The sequence below is a fragment of the Cyprinus carpio genome, chromosome B8 (assembly GCF_018340385.1).
Source record: "Cyprinus carpio isolate SPL01 chromosome B8, ASM1834038v1, whole genome shotgun sequence".
NCBI lineage: Eukaryota > Metazoa > Chordata > Actinopteri > Cypriniformes > Cyprinidae > Cyprinus > Cyprinus carpio.
In genome coordinates, this window is record NC_056604.1 from 2,566,814 (window position 1) to 2,584,366 (window position 17,553).

General features: G+C 35.8%; 2 protein-coding genes across 3 annotated transcripts; both read left to right on the forward strand.

Annotated features, from left to right (window-relative positions):
- The first annotated feature begins 1,174 nt into the window (after positions 1-1,174).
- LOC109067084 (serpin peptidase inhibitor, clade D (heparin cofactor), member 1) lies at positions 1,175-7,554 on the forward strand. Its single transcript, XM_019084088.2, has 5 exons — positions 1,175-1,326; positions 2,011-2,933; positions 5,244-5,517; positions 6,854-6,998; positions 7,155-7,554. The coding sequence occupies exons 2-5, from the start codon at positions 2,012-2,014 to the stop codon at positions 7,344-7,346; spliced, it is 1,533 nt and encodes a 510-aa protein (XP_018939633.1). The 5' UTR covers positions 1,175-1,326; position 2,011; the 3' UTR covers positions 7,347-7,554.
- A 2,936-nt stretch (positions 7,555-10,490) lies between these two features.
- LOC109067083 (synaptosomal-associated protein 29-like) lies at positions 10,491-17,553 on the forward strand. Of its 2 annotated transcripts, none has more exons than XM_042729215.1 (6): positions 10,491-10,596; positions 11,891-12,159; positions 12,239-12,438; positions 15,419-15,504; positions 16,599-16,703; positions 16,786-17,553. In XM_042729215.1, the coding sequence occupies exons 2-6, from the start codon at positions 11,917-11,919 to the stop codon at positions 16,944-16,946; spliced, it is 795 nt and encodes a 264-aa protein (XP_042585149.1). In that variant the 5' UTR covers positions 10,491-10,596; positions 11,891-11,916; the 3' UTR covers positions 16,947-17,553. The 2 variants fall into 2 exon arrangements, with proteins under 2 accessions (XP_042585149.1, XP_042585150.1); XM_042729216.1 differs by having other exon boundaries at positions 10,512-10,596; positions 11,894-12,159.

The following is a 17,553-nucleotide window of genomic DNA, read 5'->3' on the forward strand; positions in this document are numbered from 1 at the left end:
GTCAGTCATATAATGGAAGTGAATAGGAATCACGGATTTGAGAGTCAAAAAAACATACACAAACAAAACCAAATTAAACCCTGCGGCTCGTGACGGTACATTAATGTGTAAAGACACAAAACGATCAGTCTGTGCAAGAAACTGAACAGTATTTATATAGTTTTTTTTACCTCTGATTCACTGCAATGTCTGAACTATCCTGAGCACATCCTCAACAGCCAGACGCTGATGCGTCTTCTTCTTCTTGCTTTACGGCGAATCGCAGACTTATTAGTGTATTACCACCACCTATCTCTCAAATGGACCATTAACACTCTATCTAAAATCTCAATCAGGAGTGTCAAAAATATAAATGTATAACTTTAATAGTAGTTACTCTATTGATCATTGCAACAGTTTTCTCATCACATCAGGGATTTGTTTATAGTCAACATTAATATTCCACATTACCTGCTTGCAATTATTTGCAATGCATTGCACCAAAAAAAGTCTATGGGGAGTCCAAATCATTAAATACATATAATTTTTTTTCTCTAAGAATATATATACACGAGTCAAACTTTTCCAAAGCAAGATTACATGACACTTCTTCAAAGCATTGACAACTTTTCCATGCACTTTTAACCAGGATAAAAATAAAATCTATAAGCTTGCATTTACAAAATTATATAGCAGGCTAAACATGCAATAAGCACAATTTAGCCTACAAGAAAACACTCTTTTCAGTCAAGTCACAAGTCACATTAAGGTCCTTCTCCAGAATAACTGCAACTCTCTAACTTCCTAATTACATTTTATACAGTTGTCAGGGATTTTAGGATAAAAGCTATGCAGTTTAACTATAGTAATATAAGTCCTAAGAGTCCATTTACAGTATATTTGTATTATTTTGCACCCAGTATTAATGAATGAATGAATGAATGAATGAATGAATGATGCATTTATATAGCGCTTTATTGTGTATTATTGTACACCCAAAGCGCTTTACAATCATGTGGGAGGGTCTCTCCTCAACCACCACCAGTGTGCAGCATCCACTTGGATGATGCGACGGCAGCCACAGCTACAGGATGAGAGGAGAGAGAGACAGAGCCAATCAAGTGGTTGGGGATTATTAGGAGGCCATGATTGACAAAGGCCAAGGGGGCAATTTGGCCAGGATGTATTGAGTGCATTTCAAGGGTTAAATGAGTCAGATGAAGGTCTGTGGGCACTGTTTGAACTCGCTGCTGTTTGATCAGTGAAGAGCCACTTCAAAGTCCAGCTGGAGAATGAATCCAGAAACGGACCGTCAAAACGCACACAAACACAGAGATTCCAGAGCAGGTAAGCAGCTCAAACTAGCATAAAAGGTTTCATAAGACTGTTGACACTGGTGTAATATTTCTGTGATCAAGCTAAGTAACCAAAAGCAAAACTTTAACCATCATTGAAAATCATTGAAAAAAATATATTGATCAACCACTATTGAGGATATAGGGTGCCCTCATAACTGTCGATAGTGGTCACAGCTTTGGATTTACTTTACTTGTAAGTAGTATATTAATGCTGTATTATTAACACTACTTTCCCTTATAGAAAAACCATATGAACTTTACCATGTGAAATATGTGAAACACAAATAGAACACGTCAAATGTAGTTTTGGAACATTTCATGTTGTAAATGTGTGAAACCCATGTGGTCACTTTTTCACGCGACCACTTACTGTCCACACGTGTCCATGTTCATGTGTTCATATGTGATCACATGTGTTTCACACATTTACACCATGTAACAAAATCACGTTTCACATGTGTTTCACATATTTCATATGATATTAACATGTGATTGCACATGTGAAGTTCATGTGGTTTTTCTGTAAGGGTTGGATAAAACCATAAGCTAAATTAATAAATGTAAATGTGCACATGGCATATGAGCATTGCATGCTATATTTCCGAGAAATGTCTATGTTATAAAATTAAATTTGTCAATCGTTCAGTATTCCCAACTGTGCTTATTTCCATAGGATGTGGTTCGTTACAGTTATAGTAATAGCCTCTCTCTTGAGCAGCCCCGCTTTGGCTGGGGTCAAAGACCTCGGTTCACACTTTGACGGAAATGAGAAGGAAAAGTTGGTGGATGCCCGTGGACTTTCTCCAAATGTAGAGAACACAGACGTGGAGTCCATTCCCCTGGACTTCCATCGGGAGAACACAGTCACGAATGACCTCACTTTGGAGGGGCTAGAAGATGAAGACTATATCGACTTTGATAAGATCTTGGCAGAGGGCGAGGATGACTACAGTGAAGGCGACCATATAGACGAGATCTCCACCCCTGCTCCTGACCTTGACTTTTTTGGGGAGCCCAGTGACCCCGAAATACGGCGAGCACGCCTGTTGCGGCTTTTCCATGGGCGGACTCGCCTAGAGCGCATCAACGTGGTCAATGCCCGATTCGGATGTCGGCTTTATCGGAAACTGCGCAATCGACTTAACCAGACGGACAACATTCTGCTCGCTCCTGTCGGGATCTCCATTGCGATGAGCATGATGGCTCTGGGAGTCGGCCCAACCGCTCAGGTACAACTCTACCAAACTCTCGGATTTGGCGAATTCATCAACGCCAGTGCTCATTACGATAACTCGACCGTGCACAAGCTGTTCCGTAAACTCACGCACAGGCTCTTCCGACGGAACTTTGGCTACAACTTGCGCTCCGTTAATGACCTTTACGTGAAACGTAACATCCATATACAGGAGGCTTTCCGCAGAGATGCAAAGACGTACTACTTTGCAGAGCCGCAGTCTGTGGACTTTGCCGACCCGGCCTTCCTTGTGAAGGCCAACAAGCGGATTCAGAAGATCACCAAAGGACTGATAAAGGAACCACTGAAGAGCGTAGACCCAAACATGGCAGTGATGCTCCTGAACTATCTCTACTTCAAAGGTGAATCAATTCTAGCCCATTCAAATTCTGAAACTCTTTAGGACTAATGGTTTAACCCTTCATTTGAACAGTCTGTACTCAATCCTAAAGCAAATAATCATGTACTATGTGAAATGTTTTGTGTAATACCACTGAGTTCAATGTTGAACATTTAGCCTGATGCAAGCCTGACTCAGGGGTGTCGAACTCGGTCCTGGAGGGCCTCTGTCCTGCAGAGTTTAGCTCCAACTTACCTCAACACACCTGCTCAGAAGTTTCTAGTATACCTAGTAAGACCTTGATTAGCTGGTTCATTGTGTGTTTAATTGTGGTTGGAGCTAAACTCTACAGGACAGTGGCCCTCCAGGAGCAGGTTTGGACACCCCTGGCCTGACAAAATAGACCAGCATCTTTACTAGGTCAACCAGCAAGACTTCATTGTCACATTGAGGCTGGTCAAACAAGCATCATGGAGCATCGTTTCTTGTGAACCTGGTTCCCCAGCCCCGATGGTTACAATTAGTTTTGCTGTCAAAACCCATAGCTAAGCTGGTCCACCAACATGACCTGTACTAAATTAACATAAACCAGCACAATTGCCGACTATGCTGGTCTTTTCAGTCCTAAATCTGTAGATCAGTGTAAATAACCCTGCTCCTGGGGCACTATCTTATTTCAGACTTCGTTTCCAGCCGTGGTCCAATACACCTGGCTGAAATTTTCAAGTAATCCTAAACACTTTGATTAGCTGGTTCAGGTGTGTTTGCTTACGGTAGCCCTGCCGTGGCAAATTTGGCTATTCCTGCTATTTGGTGAACAGAAACTTCTGTCTTAACAGGGTTGTTCTATCCCACTCCTGGAGGGTCAATGCCCTGTAGAGTTTAGCACTAACACACCTGCCTGGAAGTTTCCAGTGATCCTGAGTGCCTTGATTAGCTGTTTCAGGTGTGTGAAACTGAGCTAGAAGATGGCCCTCCGGGTGCAGGGTTGGCTTGCCCCAACTGTATATATTTGGCAAATAGGAACATCTGACTCAACAAGTGGTGTTCAATCCTGTTTCTGGAGGGTCAATTCCCTGAAGAGTGTAGCTTCAACAAATGTTAAAAACCTTTATTAGCTAATTTAGGTGTTTAATAAGGACTTTATTGGATGATGGACTTCCATGAGAAGGGTTGGCTACCCAAGCGGTAGATCTTCTGTCTCAACCAGGGGTTGTCTACTCCCACTCCTGCAGACTTTAGCACTAGCAGACCTGCCTAGAAGTTTATTATAATCCTGACGGCTTAAGGTGTGTTCAATGTGAAGCGGTGCTGCACAGACAGATCGGTGTATGACATCAAATACCATGAGAGCAGACAGCTCCTTATGCGTTCAAGTTCCTTTTGCAGTACTTTATCATACACTGATCGGTCTGCACAGCGCCACTTCAAGTCTAACACACCTCTTGATTAGCTAGTTCAGGTGTGTTTAATGAGAGCGAGAACAAAACTCTGCAAGAAGAAGGCCCTCCGGGAGTAAGACTATCTACCCCAGTTATAGATATTTGGTGAATAGGAACTTCTGTCTCAAACAGGGGTGTCCAATCCTGCTCCTGAAGGGTCTATTATCTGTAGAGTTTAGCTCCAACACATGTGCCTGAAGGTTTATGTTATCCTGAAGACTTTAGGCTTGTTTGAGATGCATTGGCACTGCACAGATGATCGGCATATGACAAAGTACCACGAGAGCGACTGGAGAGCACACAACTCTTTATGCTTTTGAATTGCTCTAACGATACTTTGATGTCATATGCCATTCGATCTGCGCAGCACTGATGCATCTCGAACAAACCTTAAAGTCTTCACGATAACAAAAACCTTCAGGCACATGAAGGTTCTCTTCAGGCAGCTTCTGTCTCAACCAGGGGAGTCCACTTCCACTCTTGGAGGGCCAATGTCTTGCTGGCAAACCTCGTAGCTAGGCTGATCCACCAACTAGACCTGCACTAGTGATGCACAGATGGCGGTTATATCCGCAGGCACTGTGGATAATCCACGGATCGGGTGGGTCGAGATTTAAAAAAATGCATTCTGATGATTTGCGACTGGGTGGAGAGTCGCTTCTGTGATGTTTCTGAAATGTTCCAAGTACTGCTGAACACATTTATAAGCTGGTGTGTTTGCTTAGCTCAGCTGTGCTGGACTGTAGCCCCCCAGGATCAGGGTTGCCTACCCCTACTGCAAATCTTCTGATTACTTCAGAACTTCTGATTAGAAGTCAGAAGGAATAATATTGCATGCAGCTCACAAATAACACCAAAATGTGATGTTTTCACTGGGGCAACAAATCCAGGTACGTGGGAGCAGAAGTTCCCAAAGGAACTGACACACTACCGGCAATTCCGTGTCAATGAGAAAAAACAGGTGCGCGTTCCCATGATGCAGAAGAAAGGAAGCTACCTGGCGGCTGCTGACCACGAGCTCAACTGTGACATACTGCAGCTGCCCTACGCCGGAAACATAAGCATGATCATCGCTGTTCCACAGAAACTCTCTGGAATGAGAACCCTGGAGCAAGAGATCTCCCCAACCCTGATTAGCAAGTGGCTTAACAACATGACCAACAGGTAAAGCACTAGCCTCAGGCTTGAGACCAAGTTGCAAACAGGTCAGCAAGGTACTTTAATGTCCTGACCAGGGTTTAAATTAGGCTCAGCCCCGGCACATAGACTCCAGGGCTTGACATTAACACCAGACAAGTAACATGATTAAAACATCAGTAACCAAAAGTAACTATGTAAACAACAAAACACAAGTATTATTCTGATTTTATCAAATTTAGCATAAGTGGCGAATTGTGGATATAGCTACTGTATATAATGCATTTATTGACAGTATAAGGTTGCACTGCTGAGGCGAGGCACACGCAGCCTCTCCAGGAGAAATCGAAACGCGCAACACTAAGAAACTTAGCATCCTGAGATAAAAATTCAAAATGGGAAGTTTTTATATATTGAAAATACAGTTAGATAACATCACACAACGTTTTCACCATTACGACTGTTTAGTAGTTCTATAAACAGTTCAATAAACAAATACAATAATATTAGGTCACTTACATTTTAGGCGGAAACACAGCGCATCTCACAGCAACCAGACGATTCATTGCTGATTTATTCTGTGTTTTGAACGAATCGGTTGAGTCAAAGTTTCATTAGCCCATGCATAAACATCTGATGTTGTTAAACATAAACAATCTGCTGTTTGAACGAATCGTTTGAATGAACGACTCAATGACTCACTCAATAAATGCTCACTAACAGCACCTACTGGTGTTTTAATTTCGTTGAAAAGTATAATTTCCAACATAACGTCTTGTTATGTCTTGTTAAAAAATATTTAAAAGAATCTCATAATATTATTTAATGTGGTTTTTTTTTAGTGTAAATTATTTAATTTGATTACGTATAGATAATCACGTTATTATAATTGAATTTATAGATCAAATGCAAGAATTGAATGAAAGTATTAATGAGATTAGTGGGAAAATGCCCTCTATAAATGTAAAAAAATAAAAGTCCTTGGATAAAGTTAAATATAAAAGCACACAGATTTATATGTCACAGCTGATGAGAATATTGCTGCAGAAATCATATTTGCAAAAAAACAACAACACACACACACACACATATGCATAGGCTATATATACTGTATACATACATATATATATATATATATATATATATAAAAGCTCGATACCATAGAGCCCCCACCACCACCACCACATAACAAATCCCAATTTAACCCCTGGTCCTGACCTGGTCCTTGGAATATAGTTCAGTCTATGGTTTAAATTAGGGTTAGAGTTTAGTGTTAGGGTTTGATAAGAATGCTCATTCAGAAATGCATCCTACTTGGCTAAATCATTCTTCCTTTGTCTTTTCGCCTTTGTATCTCTGTTAGGACTCGTGAGGTGGTTTTCCCTCGGTTTAAGCTAGAGCAGAACTACGACTTAATTGAGCATCTGAAGGAAATGGGGCTGACGGACCCATTCACTGAAAAGGGTGACTTCTCTCCAATGACTTCCGAGAAGGTCATCGTCAACTGGGTAAGAGAACAACTGATATGTGCCAAACCAGTTTAACTCAATTTGTTCAACAGGCCTTTTTACGGCAGGTTTAGGTCGCCTATGCCTTATCTCTTACAAGACATACTCTTTAACCTTTCATTGCACCATCATAACCCTCCTCCTCTTCTCTCTCAGTTTAAGCATCAGAGCACCATTACAGTGAATGAAGAAGGTACGGAGGCTGCAGCAATGACACACATCGGATTCATGCCTTTATCAACACAGACGCGTTTCATCGTGGACCGCCCCTTCCTCTTCCTCATCTACGAGCATCGCACGGGCTGCGTTGTGTTCATGGGACGTGTGGTAGACCCTTCACAGAGTTAATCAGAAACACATACACAATACAGCCGTGCAATGGCTGATGCATCACTGTATAACAATGAAACTAAAGTGTTAGCAGATGAGAATGATGGTTGTTTTGTCGTGAATGACGTAAGTTTTGTAAAGAAATGCTAGTGAAATTTAAAAACGCTGATAAACATCTGTGTATTTTTGAGGCAGAACATGTTGTTAAATAAAATGAATCAGAGGACTGGTTTATTGAATTAATCTGTTCAAAGGGTGAATAAAAAACAACGCTTGAGTACACCAACAACATGGCAGGACATTTTGCAAGACAAGTAAATATTTGTCAGAGAAGTTAAAGTCTAACCACAGGCGCTCAAGATCTAATTACAATTTCTAGACAGACACATGAATAATGAAGCATCCAACAACAGCAGAAAGAGCACTTGCATTTGCATTTTTAACAAAAAAATAACAACGTTTTTTATTACAAAAAAGTAGCAAGATTTATCTAATTTATGTACACAAAATCTTTGATTAGCTACTTTCATGCTTTTGCCAAATTTACTGTGTTAGCCCATGTTAGCCCTGAGAGAACTCATAAATCATTTAAAAGGAATGAACAGGAAAACATTTTCCCTTTCCATTAACATTTGCATATTATATCAGATGTAAAACAGGCCTAGAAGAAAATATTGATATTTTTATTTGTGTTTTAGTGTGATCAACAACTCAGTGATCACCTTTTTCAAAGTTACTTTACAAAATATTTATTTATACAATTTAATAGAAAACTATGAATATTATTTGTAATATTTATAATATTTAAATATTTTTAATATGACATTTTTCTATGTAATTTTATGACCTTTGAATATTATAATAATTATAATTTTATATTACTTATAATATTATTATTTTAATATTATTCTATTAAATGGTATAAAATAAAGTGTATTAAATATTTTGTTAATACAAAATCATTAAATTTTAATATTGAAATCATAACTTGTGCTTGCAGCACCTCCCCTTAAATAAAAGGTTTATAAAGAGAATGAAATGGGACTCAGATGTCTAAATATGGTGTGTGTGTGTTTGTCTGTGTGCCTTACAACAGCGATTACAGGGATGAGAACACCTAGATAATAAAATAACTAAATTAAAACAACATTCAAAACAAACACTGAAACATTCTAGAATCCTCTTTTTAGTAGTTTAGTGTAGTAATATTTTATATAAAATAACACTTTTAAGTTAAAAAAAGTGTAAGTAAATTATACTCATACAGTACACAAGGGTCATTTACATAAATTCAAGAAAGGTCATTAATATTTACATAATTTACTAATATTAATTTATATTATAATTTTATACTATTATAACTTTATATGATTCATAATATTATAATTGCCATATTATTATATTAAATAGAATAAAATAAAATGTATTTAAATTTTTGTTAATTATTTTATACAAGACATATATTGAAAGTCAAAATTAATAAGTCCTTCCAAAATCATAATTTGTTCTTGCAGCTCCTCCACTTAAAATAAAATGCATATACAAGTATGAAATGTTACTCGGCTGTCTAAATGCATACATAGAGATCTAAAAAGATGCAATTGCAGAAATCAAACTAATGAAATAGCCTGTTCAATTAAAATTTTAATTTATTCTAAAGCTCAGAGAGAGGCTGGAAAATAGTCATTAAAAATTAAATCAAGACTGTTTTTGGTGCAGAAAACCTTGACATATATTATGACTGGAAATAAAAGCTACAATAGCGTAAAATAGAAAGATTTGCCATATTTGTGAGAGAAATTACAGAAATAAGATTTAAAATATTCTTACTACAAAAAATAATTAAATAAATTGTATACATTTTATTTATTAATTTTACAAAAAGGCAAAACAAAAACAGATAAATAACAAAAACAACAATTATACAGAATTTACAGAAAAAGAAAAAGAAAATTAAAAAAAATCACAAATCACAAAGGCAGTTTTTCTCATTTCAATAAATATACATGGGACAAATATGCATGTGACCAATCCTACATCTTGTATATGTAACAACGACCTTAGCTGTTATAAATTCACTGTAAACCACTTGACGGGTTTTTTTGTACTCAACCAAACCAAACAAACAATCTCCCTCATTCACATTCAATTGAGTGTATAAAAAAAAACTAATATAGACATCCACCTGAAATATAAAATCACTTACATAGAAGCAGCACTTTCCAGAACACAGACACCAACTCTAAGCCAGATGTGACACATTTATTACTGACATTAATAATAATGACAGGATGGGACGGGATCTTATTAACTGGATGCTGAAAAGTGACCCAGACTTGAATTCCTTTTTTTTTTTTTTGGATTTTTTTTTGGATTTTTTTAGTTGAATTACTGAAATAAATGAACTTTTCCACGACATTCTAATTCATTGAGAAGCACCTGTACTGTGCACAGACTGTGAATAATTCCGTACACAAAGAATACCAGGATGACCTACTACTTTGTTCACCAAAATGTGCAGTTCACAACCAATACTATATCTCACAATATAATGTGCTCAACTTGACCCTTTTACAGTTTGATAAATGAATAGAACATACTTAACATTTTGTAATATTTTGTAGATCAGACAATCATGGGGATAAGACATTTTTCCCTTTTTTTTAGTATTTGTTTTCCCTAAAATATATTTTAAATATATATATAAAAATTATGTCATAAATTATTAGTATTATTAATAATAACAACAACAATAATAATAGAAAATAATAAAAAATAAATAGGTTAATTTTCTACATTTTTTTCAGATTTTATTCAATTATAATTTATTTTATTTACATTTCTAAAACTACTTTTGCATATTTAAAAAAAAATAATAATTTTCATTTACTTAATCAAAAATTATTTTTGTATATTTTTAAAAAACAATTTCTTATATGTATATATATATTATATGTCATATAAATTATTAGTATTATTAATAATAAAAAAAAAAAAAAAAAAAATAAAAAAAAAAAAAAAAAAAAATATAATAAATAATTTTTTAATAATAATAATAACTTGCAAACATTTGTTGTAAGTTAATGAAGTGTAAATTGTAGTTCTAGCGATCTTTATTTTCAGATCGTCAAAACAAATCGTCATAAACAATAACATCAACAAGTGAAATCTGACCAGTGGGAGGAGGAGTCTGTCTGACGTCACGATGACACCACCGGAAGCTGTCAGCTGTTAGCAGGAGAAACACATCAGCCTCCAGCGATCAAAGGTACACTTCTATCGATGAAATGTTCAATAAATCGTGTTTTATTCAAACAGACAGAGATTAAATGTTATTGAAGATGATGTTAGTTTTAATTAGATGCTGTTTTAGGTCAAATACTGTAGCGGAGATAGATAAACACGAGTTTCTTCATCGAGCTCAGTTCAAATGTCGGCTAGTTAATGATAAAGAGAATTATGAAACACAATTTACACAATTAATACTCTTTCTCTACATCTGTAAGTGTTTCCGATAATTGTTTGTCAGCCACAGTAGTTGCATTTATCCACATCTTCTACTAAAAGCACCTCTAACTGACTTTTCTGTTATGTATCGCTTTCTTATATATATATATATATATATATATATATATGTATATATATATATGTATATGTATATCTATATATATATATATGTATATATTAATATATAATTATGTATAGTGTATATATATGTAATGTATATTTATAATATGTATATGTATATATATACGTATCCTGTATATACTATATATGTGATGTATATGTATATATATATATATATGTATATATAATATATATATATATATGTATATGTATATATATATATATATATGTATATAATATATATATATATATATATATATATATATATATGTATATATATATGTATATACATACATATATGTATATATATATGTATATCATGTGTATTTATTTTTACTTTTCAGTAAGATATATTAAAAACTCAAAAAACTATAGTATCTGTATATAAGCACTGATTCAATACAGTGAGAATAAAAAAGGTTTACAATATATTAATATATTCAATTCAATTCAAGTTTATTTCACTATTAATAATAATAATTAGTAGTAGTGTATTATGTAGTTTAATAATTATTTCTAATTTTATGTAGTTGTATTTTGTGACGTTCCTGTATAATACTCCATATATATATATATATATATATATATATATATATATATATATATATATATATATATATATATATTTAATATTAATTTGTGAAAGAATGATTAATAACAGCATAATATTAGTAATAATAATAAACAATATTAATAATTTATATTAGCATTAGTAGAAGTAATTTATTAAGTATATTATGTATATGAATTTCTTATTTATAAAAATTAAATATTACTACCTTCATTTATATTATTAATAATAAATCATATACAATACTTAAAAACATTATTTTTTTACATATTAATATTTTGTAATATTATTAAGAAGAACAAGAAGAAGAATTAATATGCATGCAAATATAAAATGAAGAAATATTCCCTGTTATATTGTGCAGCAGCGGTCATCTCACTCTAGCACAGGATGTCAGCTTACCCCAAATCCCACAATCCTTTCGCCGATGATGACGAAGAAGAGGACTCGAAGCCTCGGAGGGGCTTTAACTTTGACGAGGATCCGGAGGAGAGTTCTCTGAGTCCGGCGGAGAGGCGGCAGAGACAGCTGCAGCAGGAAGTGATGCGCACGGCGCGGTCGGCCGTGGACAGCAGCCACCGCTCGCTCGGACTCATCTACGAATCGGAGAAGGTCGGATCCGAGACGGCGGAGGTGAGAGGAAGCACTAGAGACCGAGCTTTAGAGTATTCCGTCTGCTGTTTCACTGAAATGTCCGTGTTGTGCTCCACAGGAACTGATTCGTCAGGGTGAGGCTTTGAAGAGGACCGAGAAGATGATTGACAACATGGAGCAGGACATGAGGACGAGCCAGAGGCACATAAACACCATCAAGAGTGTGTGGGGGGGCATGGTCAACTATTTCAAAGGCAAACCTGAACCTCCCAAACCTGCTCAGAAGGAGCAGCCCGTGTCCTACGAGGCCAACAGCAGGTCTGATCAAATACTCACTCGATGTTTACATGCACTGAAACACGGTACAACAGCGCAGTGATCCTGTAATGTCATGCATTCTTGCTAAAAAAAAATCTTTTTCAACTTATGCATTCATAAACAGGGTTTCTGCAGGTTTCATTGAGGTATAAGGTATAAAATTTAACCTGTTAACTGTCACCGTCCCGTATACAGGACGCCTAAATTTACTTCACTATATTACAATTAAATCCTTATCTAATCATGACAAACTGTATATCTTTGGAAAGGTCTAAGACTCCTAAATAGATATTTTACAAATGTTTTTTGTTAAAATTATGTAGGAAAAGTAATAGTTTAATTTATGACAAGAGTGCATGCTCAAAAATCTACATCATAACAGGAGTTCTGACCTTTGTCAAAAAAAAAGTCTTCTACGTTGCCCTTTTGTCTGTCACACTTTAGAAATCATCAGAAATTATATATCAACTGAAAACTTAAAATCTCAAAATTCATCCTTTGAAACCCATTTTTATAATCAGACATTACATTACCATGAAAATGGTACATCATCATTCGTGAATTATAAAAATTTAAGTTTGGATCATAAAAATACAAGTCTATATCCAAAAATATAAAAGACAGTTAATAAAAAAGAAAGAGACAATTAAATTATTACGGAATTAATCATATTAGCAACACTTCAAAGGTTTTAAAAAATCCAACCGATCTCGATTACTTTTTAACCCAAGTTCATTTTAATAATAAAAAAGCTCACAGCTTGAATAGCTCCACTCTTAACAGAGTTCTCACGGAAATCCTTGAAAGTTTGTGAATCTGAAAAATAAATATTTCAAGGCCCTGGAAGGTTTTTGAAAGTAAACAAACATTGACACAGGTTCTTGAAAAGTGCTTGAATTTATTTTGTGCAAGACGTTTTCTGGAAAAAAAAATCCATATTAATCCCTCTGGTCCTCTAATGTGTTATTTCACCAACACTTCGTGGCCTGTGCATACTAGCTTGCTTGATTTACGTTAGTTACGTGCATTACGCGTTATGTTAAGTGTTTCCCGCGTGAGGTACTTTGTGTTGTACATTGCCATGACGCTAGAGTGATCATATTTCCTCTTTTTCCCAGACATGTCCTCTTTTTGGACCTAAAAAATGCCTCCAGCCGGGATTTCTGAATCGCCCAAAATGTCGGGGATTCGGCTTTTACTTTCTACAGTCGTCAGTGATTGTGTGTGTTTGTATTAGAGCGCTGCAAGAGACTGTTTTCTTAATCCCACCCCCACTGAATTTCTGACCATAATTGCCCGCTCCAGCAAACATTCTAATATTGCATAATTTTCACGCATTAGGGAGCATCTATCAGTATGTTCACTGTTCACTTTCACTTCTGTTTACGCGATCATGCACGCTCTGTGTAAAGTAAGATCAGATATTTGTCATTGAGCTCAGGATCTGTTGAGCAGCATGGTCTCTCAGCCATCTCTCTCTCCTCGACCCGTGATCAGTCAAATCTGACTCCTGCAGCTCGTGTTGAATGCAGGGTTGCCATGTCTGCATTGTTTTTCCTATGGATACTTCTAAACTGTTAATGGGTTGATCTTCCCCCGTGGGTTTCAAATGTTGCTTAAATTAGATTTGACTGAAATGCTTGTACTGAAACATTTTGCATTCTGCCTATGATAAAACTGAGCTAGATGTTAAGTTTTGTGCAGGAGGGACACTGGTAGGAAGCCATTTAGCTGTGTTTATGATCAATATGCATAACAGTAACTGTAAAATATGTATTTTAGGTATAGAAATGACATTTTCAGATTTGATATTTGGGATATGGTCATTGCACTACTTTAACCACCAACCAACCACACCCTTTACAATAAAATCCATGCAAAAGTTAACATCAGATCATTTTAGAATACAGTGTAGGATGTACCGAATTTTCTTCAGTTTTATGCAAAACAGAAATACAACAAATAGAATATCAGATCTCAGTCATGGCCAAAAATAAATGCAAAAAAAAGCTTTTTTGCATAGTTGTGTTTGAGACACGAAAACTGAAACAATGTATCTTACAAGATAACACGATGTAACATAGCTCTTACCTGAAATGTGTCCCCACATCAAGTCCTTGAATTTGAAGTTAATCACGGCGTGGGAACCCTGTCTTAAGCACTAAAATAACTTTTATGTATCTTCTGATCTATATACTGCAAAAAAGTGATGTTCTTTATCTGAATTTGTAACTTTTTTTCCAGTGCAAATGTCTAAAGATTCTTAAATCGTTACATTTACTTGAGAAACAACGTTATTTAAGATATGAAGTAATATTAATTGAAATGATTAAAACAAGAACAAATCTCAGCAAGTGGGTGAGAAAACAAGTTTTCATTCCCAACAGATATTTGCTCTCGTTTTCAGCATAAACTCACTTCATTTAGTTCAGTTTCTCAGAAAACAAAAGACTTCATATCTTCCTTTTGCATCTCCAGGATCTTGATTCAAGCATGTTTAGATATTTGTACTGGAAAATAAGATAAAATACTGAGGAAGAACATCATTTTTTGCCGTGCGTGCAACATTTGTCACCATGACTTTATGAATTTAAGACTTTCAGTTCTGATTTAATAATTTGTGGAATTACAAATCAATGATTTTAAGACCTGGAAAAACCCTGATATAGTTTAAAAAAAAAAAATTAATTGCATACTAAACTCAAGCATTCAAGCAAAAGCCTTTAGATTAAATGTGAAATGAAATCAAAGCTCTGATGTACAGTTCATCAAGTGGACAAAACACTGAATGTAGTTCCCAAAAATTAATACGGGAAAAAAACTTTGTATCATTGTAAACAAGATCCAAGACTGTAAATCTACATTCACAGATTTGTTTAGATTCACATCAACTCAGGGTCACATGCCAAGTCTGAAAATACAACATTTCTGAACATTATAAAACAACAAAACTAATTTTGTGAATGTCTGATGATGTTAGGTTACAGAACGCGCTTGCGGAGAGCAAACAGCAGGAAGACAAATATCAAGCCAGCCATCCCAACCTCAGGAAACTGGACACCGCTGGTAAACACAGACACACGATGATGCACTTCCTAACTTCTGCATACTTCTATACACTCTGTATTACTTAAACATACACGTACAGGGTGTTCATCCATGTTCCTTTGAGAGTCAGCGTTACCTAGTGATGAGAGAAACAAAGCTTTTCAAACTACTTGAAACACCAAAAACCTGCATTAAAAACACCTTTTACAAATCAATTAAAAATGTATTTTTTTTGAAAGTGTAATCTATTAAATGCAATTAACAAATCATCGGATACCATTAAATATGAAGTGTGTGTATAACTTTATATGTGACCCTGGAGCACAAAACCAGTCTTAAGTCGCTGAGGTATATTTGTACCAATATCCAAAAGTACATTGTATGGGTCACAATTATAGATTTTTATTTTATGCCAAAAATCATCATCACGGACAAGTAAAGATCATGTTCCATGAAGATATTTAGTAAATTTCCTACTGTAAATATATCAAAACTTAATTTCATATTAGTAATATGCATTGCTAAGAACTTCATTTGAACAACTTTAAAGATGATTTTCTCAATATTTAGATTTTTTTGCACCCTCAGATTCCAGATTTTCAAATAGTTGTATCTCAAACAAATATTGTCAGATCCTAATAAACTATACATCAATGCAAAGCTTATTTATTAATTAAATCTCAGTTGACACTTATGACTGGTTTTGTGCTCCAGGGTCACATTTTTGCTTTAAATGCCAAAGTTTTTACTCAAAAAGTTCTCTAACGGATGATAAATAAAGAAAAGGAATAATCTTATTTTTTTTTTTTTAAAATCAAATGCTGAAATGAAAATTCTTATATATTGATGTGAGTTGATTATGAGTTTTTTTTTTTTTTTTCTACTGTATGTTAATACTATTTATTTCTTTTCAAACACATGCCAATAGATACTAGCATGGCAATAAAAACGAACAAATAATGCGTCATTTTATCAATCTGTAGGGCGTTTTGATTAGTTGTATGGTTAATCAGCTCAACACGCTTTGAATCACTAGTTTGCAACAAATGATTCTCAAAGGCTTCGAAGCTTCTCAAACTGTCGGCATTTGTCACTGATGTTGGTTTGGACAGGATTCGGAGCGTCTGCTTCGCTGGATAACGGGCCGTCCGATCAGAACGGGTATCCCAAGAACAAACAGCTGCGGGCCGCCCATCAGCAGCTGGACAGTAACCTCGGTGAGAAACACCGCTTTCTCTCGTACCCTGCTGGGGTCCCAGCGGGTCACAGCGGGTCTGACCGTGTGTTTGTGTGCTGCAGATGAAATGTCTCTGGGTCTGGGTCGCCTGAAGAACCTGGGTCTGGGGCTGCAGGCCGAGATCGACGACCAGGACGTTTCTCTGGACGCTCTGCTCAATAAGGTCGACACGATGGACGGCAAGATCGGCTCCACCAACCGGCAGCTCAAAAACCTCAAATAGACTCCCAGAGTGATGTCATTTCCTGGAGGCGTGGCCGAGGCGATCCGAAACACCTGCTTAGAAACCTTTCTGGTGTGTGTGTTATGCATATGAGAACAGATGAGGAAAAACACGGGGTGTTTTATTGAGAAGTTAAGCACTCGTTTCAATCCTGCCTTCAGTTAATCCTCACTTATTTGAACTGGATTGTGCATAAACAGATTAAGAGATTAAAATGTTAGAGACTTCAGCCATTTCAGTCGATGCTTTCTGAATCACCAAACACCTTGCACTCCTTAACTGAACACAACTGTACTATGAAGTAGTCTAGAAATGATATTCTGCCTTCATCAGACACTTGATGCATCCTTGTTTTCCACATTAACGGAGTACCGTGTATACAGCTTATCAGAGACATACTGAGCTGCCTTAAAGTTCATTGATTTCAGATATCGATTGTCACTATACAAAATATCCACTTTGATATTTTTGTTATTTTCTTTTTCATTCAGGTTTATATTAGGGTGGCTCTGTATGAAATCTGTGAATGTTTCACTATTGTTTCTGCATCTGTAAATCAAATGTAGTACTCCTATTAAAGCTGAATGTGACGTATGTGAACATAAAA